Source organism: Nicotiana tomentosiformis, chromosome 3 (genome assembly GCF_000390325.3).
Source record: "Nicotiana tomentosiformis chromosome 3, ASM39032v3, whole genome shotgun sequence".
Taxonomy (NCBI): domain Eukaryota; kingdom Viridiplantae; phylum Streptophyta; class Magnoliopsida; order Solanales; family Solanaceae; genus Nicotiana; species Nicotiana tomentosiformis.
The window spans coordinates 15397175-15403174 of NC_090814.1; the positions used below are offsets into that span (position 1 = coordinate 15397175).

Consider the following 6000-nt stretch of genomic DNA (forward strand, 5'->3'; position numbering starts at 1 on the left):
ATCAAGGATACACGTAGTAACTGGGTTTCGTAATGTAGTTGTAATAAGTGTATGTACTTGTTTATGTTGCAAGATGTATCAAATAAAATTATGTTTCCATTATTGTTAAATCTTATTGATAATGGTCTTTTTTCAGTTGAGTAAATTAATGAATTTCTCCCTCCCGTTCATGTAATCAAAAATAGTATTGGATTAAAAAATAAAATTTTTTTTAGTAGACCTTCGAATTTCACGCTAAAATTATTATTAGAAAACTATACTGTCAGAGGAGGAAGATTTTTGATAAATATGTGAATATATATAGCGCGGTTAAATACTACGTTATGTGTTAGCATAGCGCGGTTAAATACTATGTTATGTGTGTTGTCTTCTCCAACATATCCAACAAATCGCTGCAAATGGGGAGATTATGCTGAGCCTCATAGATATGTATATATCCCCGCCGGAGAACCCACCTCCTAGCTAGAGGGAGAAACAGAGGTGGTACATCCGGAGGTAATTATGGTAGAGGTGGTTGCAACTGCAGGAACCGCTCCCAGGCCCAAACCTAACATACAAAGTTGACGTAAAATTTAAGATAAATTTTTACTAGATATGTTATAATGAATAGAGTATTCGAATATGTTATCACCTATAGCAGCGACAAAAATCCACATACGTCATGTTGGGTGCCCATGCTCGCCCGACACATCTGCCCGTACAAGTAGGCAAGAACAGCAGCACCCCAGCTGTACTGGGATAAATCATCTAGCCGCTGAAGATGATGAAGAAATCTCAAGCTGACTAGGTTCCCCGAAGTGTTAGGGAACAAGACCCCTCCAAACATAAGGAGCAGCAGCAACCTCGTATACCAGCGAATATACAGATCATCTGTCTCGCCAGTGATGTTGGGGTGCAATATCTCCATATGTTGTCGAATAGCTGTCAAACTCATGCGACTGGCCCCTGAGTGTGCAGTCTCATCCTGTGGCCTGAAACCAGTGAGCTGCTGCAGCATGTCCAAATATTGCCCACGCGTCATCTCTCTTATGGCCTGAGGCAGTGCAACAGGCAGTCCATTAATGGGCAGCCCATATAAAACGTCCACATCCTGCAGTGTGATGGTGGCCTCGCCAATGGGCAGGTTGAATGTCGTCCACTCTCCTGGCGCGGAGAATCTGGGCCAGTAACTCTCCCTCCCATGTGTGGACGGACCTATGATCGCCCTGTAACACTAATAGCTCATCGCAGAAAAGTTCGGGATGCATAGGCGGCACGTCCATGTCGTCTACTGTAAATTAAACAACATTAATTGTATGTTTGTTCTATAAATTAAATAATTAATTTTTATAGTTATACAATATTTAATTGGACAGAGTATATATCTATGGGTTCTAGACTCAATATTTGAGGCCCAGTAGCACCAAACTATCATAAATTCTTGTATGGGTCAATTTTATTATTTTACATGTTAGTTTCATAATTTTGTATGTTTGTTCTGTAAATTAAATAATTAATTTTTTTAATTATACAATATTTAATTGGACAAAGTATTAACATATGGGTTCCAGGCTCGATTTTTGAGGCCCAATAGCACCAAGGTATCCTAAATTCTTTTATGTGTCAAATTTTATTATTTTACATGTTAGTTTCATAATTTTGTATGTTTGTTTTGTAAATTAAATAATTATTTTTTTATAATTATATAATATTTATTGGATAAAGTATTCACATATGGGTTTCAGGCTCGATATTTGAGGCCCCGTAGCACCAAGCTATCCTGAATTTATGTATGTGTTAGTTTTATTATTTTACATGTTAGTTTCATAATTTTATATGTTTATTTTGTAAATTAAATAATTAATTTTTATAATTATACAATATTTAATTGGATAGAGTATTCACTTATGGGTTCCAGGCTCGATATTTGAGACCCAGTAGCACCAAGCTATCCTGAATTCTTGTATGTGTTAGTGTTTATTATTTTACATGTTAGTTTCATAATTTTATATGTTTGTATTGTAAATTAAATAATTAATTTTTATAATTATACAATATTTAATTGGATATAATATTCACATATGGGTTCCAGGCTCGATATTTGAGGCCCAGTAGTACCAAACTATCTTGAATTCTTGTATGTGTTAGTTTTATTATTTTTACATGTTAGTTTTATAATTATATATGTTTGTTTGTAAATTAAATAATTAACTTTTGTAAATTGGACAGAGTTTGTCTTTGATATATCAGTATAAGAGATACTTAAACAACAGGGATACTAAAAGGCTCTACATTTTACTACGCTAAAAGGGCACTATATTACTAGTCTTTAAGCAAATAAATAATCTAAACTAGATAAAAACAACAAATACATTTTAATCACAAAATATTCACGAAAATACATATAAAACAGTAAAAGTAATTTATTAACATTTTTATTAATAAATAATAATAATTTCTCAATTTTTACATGTTGTTTTAGAACACTAATATCTTAGTCCGGATAAAAATAATATAGCAGTTTAATCGCAAAAAAATACAAAACAATATGGAACACATTCAAAATAACTAATATGTATTATTTATACGAGTTTCGACATAAACTAAATCGGAATACCTCGATTTATGTTTTTCGAAAAGTTGAAGAATTGAAGATTTGAGTCCGGAACAAGCAACCCACAACAAGAGAAGACTTAACTAGGATGTGGGATCAATACTCTTTACTTTTTGTGGGACGGGTGGGGTCCACTCGATTTTTTTATCTAGTTAATGGGGGAGGGGGGGGGGGGGCGCTGGAACATTTTTTAAAAATGGGAGAGGGAGCTTCTGGTTCAAAACGTGGGGGAAATGGAAGGGGAATATTTTTTATGTATGTATAGCGCGGTATATAAAAGCGTTATACATATAGCGCTTTTATATATCGCGTTATGCATACCTGTCTTATCAGCTTCCAGGTATATTGCCTTTATTAAAGGCGTTTTTACATATAACGCTCTTTGAAAGAGCGCTATACCTTAATGTCCAAAACAGACGTTAAAGTATAGCGCTCTTTAAAAGAGCGATATATATAGATATGTCACTCTTTCTTTTTTACACTTATTTTGGTCCTACTTGTCCAAAACAACCACATTTAGTTCTAGACTCATTTCATGTATGTGTGCCATCCACATTCCTGTACTTCTTCCTTGTTTCTTCATCAATCTACTTGGCTTTATTTTACTCAGCAATATGTCTTTTTCTTGACTTTTTCTCTATCATTTTGCATTCTCCTTATTCTTTCAAGCTCATAAACCTTAAATCTAGTAAATTAAGTAAGAATTCGTTATCAATTTTACTTAAAGATGTTAAAAATATACGTAAAAAACAGTGATAAGTTGACATAAACCTAAGTTGTCACGTGTCTAAACTCTTGTTAAGAATTCTTTTGGGAGTATAGCATAAGTTATATTTTCAAAAATTATTTTCCACTAAATGTCCAACATTTAAGATTTTAGGGAGGAGTAGTACCAAATTTTCATGACTCAATTTCTCCTATAGGCCGTGATGGCGTCCAACGTCGCTGCTAGGCAAGCCAACAGTGAACTATTCATGTACTTGTTCCTTTTTAATAATTTAAAAGTAGTTAATTTTTATTTATTAAGTAAATGAATAGTGAGAAATTATAGTAAGGTAAAACATAAACAAATGAGAGAGTAAATATAGTGAAATAAATACTCAAAACCATAAAGTGTCTACTAGCATGTTCCCAAAATTCGGTGTCACAAGTGTATGAACAACTAGTAGAATATACAAAACACATATGCTATTGTCTGAAATAAGATAGACAGAAAGTAAATACAAAAGAGAGACTAGGGGTGCTGCAGAACGGACTCAGAGAGCAGCTCACTACTAGGCCTCGAGGTAATGGGGGTGCACGCCTGAATGATTGCCAGATGCACTTGCCTCAGATCCTCCACGATTAGTGCAGAAGTGTAGCATGAGTACATAAACAATATGTACCCAGTAAGTATCCAGTCTAACCTCGAAGAAGTAGTAACGAGGGGTCGACATCGACACTTACTATGGGCCAATAAATTAATTACAGAAATTCTAAATAGGCATGGAATACATCAATAATAATAATAACACAATAACAAACAACAAATAAGTGATTCTTTAACTAACAGTCAATCTAAAATCTCCACTGACACATACTAACTTCAACAATTACGGGCCATCAAATAAATTATAATTTCTCAAGTCATAAAAATAATATCAAGTGTAATCGGACTCCGAGCATTATCACGCACGATTTATGCCGAGGTAGTACGGCCCGATCCATAATAATGTGTACACTGCTGAGGGTAGATCGACGTGAATCATAGATGCATCTATTCTACTGTCGAAGTGTTCGACCCGCTCCACAAGAAGAGAGAATACTCTATGAATATTCGATTTAACGGTTATCACAAGACTAATACACACAAGAGGCACAATTTCTATCAACGGTCAAGTAACTCGCCAAAACTTAAAGTAAGTGAAGTTCTGTCTTACGAATCCTTTATCAAGTCTCAATATAATTTAAGCACTTAAATTAATGAGTGCAAACAATACAAGTAATTTCATGATAGGGTCCTAAAACTACCCGGACATAAGCATGATTTGTAGCTATGCACAGACTCTCGTCACTTCGTGCTTACGTAGCACCCACAATTAGGAGCAAATAGTAATTTAAAACACCTACGGGATAAATTCCCTCTTATAAGGTTAGGCAAGAGACTTACCTCGTCCCAAAACTCACTTTCCGGCCCACAAATTCACTCTAAAGCCTCAACTTGGTGCCGAACAATCCGAAGCTAGCCAAATATTATATAAATTAATCAATATACACTAAAAAGTTCATAATTTAGCTATTAGAGTAATTACCCAGCCCAAATTGGAAGATTCCTAAAATTCACCCCAGGCCCACGTACCCGGATTCCAGAAATTTTTGAAGATAAATGTTACCCATAACTTCACGAACTCAAATATATAATTTTTACCCAATTCCATAATTATTTTCGTGGTTTAATCCCATTTTTATCAAAATATAGATTTTTCAATAATCTCCTAAATTTTTCACAATTTCTATGTTAAAATCTTTCCATAATGCGTGATTTAAACTCATATTGTATAGAAATTACTTATCTCAAAGTGATAGTTGAAGACCCCTCTTCAAAGAGCTCTAAATTCGACCAACACGTGAGAGAAATGAAGAAAATGAGCCTAAGCCCCGATTTTTAAAACACACGGCCCAAACATTTATTTTTCGCGGTCGTGGAAAAGCCATCGCGATCGCGAAGGCAAGATGCCCCGGCCCAGGAAAAAGGTCATCGCGAACGCGAGGACCCATAGGCGAACGCGGAGGCTAACAAGCCTGAGCTTCTCGAACGCGTGGTCCAGCTCGCGAACACGAAGAGGAACGAGCTCACACCCCTAGGCCTTTCTCCCTACGCGAACACGGGGCCCTTAACGCTAACGCGAAGGCCACAGGTCCCAGACCTTCGCGAACGCGGACAAGGGGTCGCGAACGCATAGAGAAAATCTCAGCCCCTCATATTTTCTTCTCCGCTAACGTGATACAGCCCTCGCGATCGTGAAGAAGGAAACCAAAACCAGCACACCAGATTTTTGGGAGTTACCTCCGGGCGGTCCGAAACTCACCAGAGCCATTTGGGACCCCGTCCAAATGCACCAACAAGTCCATAACCGTAATACAGACCTGCTTGAACTCTCGAAACACGTAAAATAACATCAAAACTAAGAATCACACCCTAAAATCAAATTGAATCAAATTTTGAACTTTAAGTTTTCAACTTGCTCCGAATGTACCGAATCATACTTAGACTACTCGGAATGACACCAAACTTTGCGTGCAAGTCTTAAATCACCATACGAAACTGTTCCCAAGCTCGAAATCCCAAACGGACCTCGATAATACCAAAACTTACTCCAAACCAAACTTAAAGAACTTGAAAACCTTTAATGCGCCAACTTTCAATA

The 6000-nt window shown here is 36.1% G+C and overlaps 1 protein-coding gene across 1 annotated transcript; it reads right to left on the reverse strand.

The window, feature by feature from the left end:
• Positions 1–499: 499 nt before the first annotated feature.
• LOC138907403 (serine/threonine-protein phosphatase 7 long form homolog) lies at positions 500–1021 on the reverse strand. The gene is made up of 2 exons (XM_070198000.1): positions 659–1021; positions 500–547 (listed from the first exon to the last, which is right to left on the reverse strand). Exons 1-2 carry the CDS (start codon positions 1019–1021, stop codon positions 500–502), a joined length of 411 nt encoding a protein of 136 aa, XP_070054101.1.
• Positions 1022–6000: the final 4979 nt, after the last annotated feature.

Bases quoted from the DNA above. Each gene is read 5' to 3' on its own strand.
- LOC138907403 (XM_070198000.1), bottom strand. From the start codon at position 1,021: ATGACGCGTGGGCAATATTTGGACATGCTGCAGCAGCTCACTGGTTTC. The intron at 548-658 runs GTATGTGGATTT...TTTGTATGTTAG, and splicing joins GCATGGGCACCCAACATGAC to GTTTGGGCCTGGGAGCGGTT.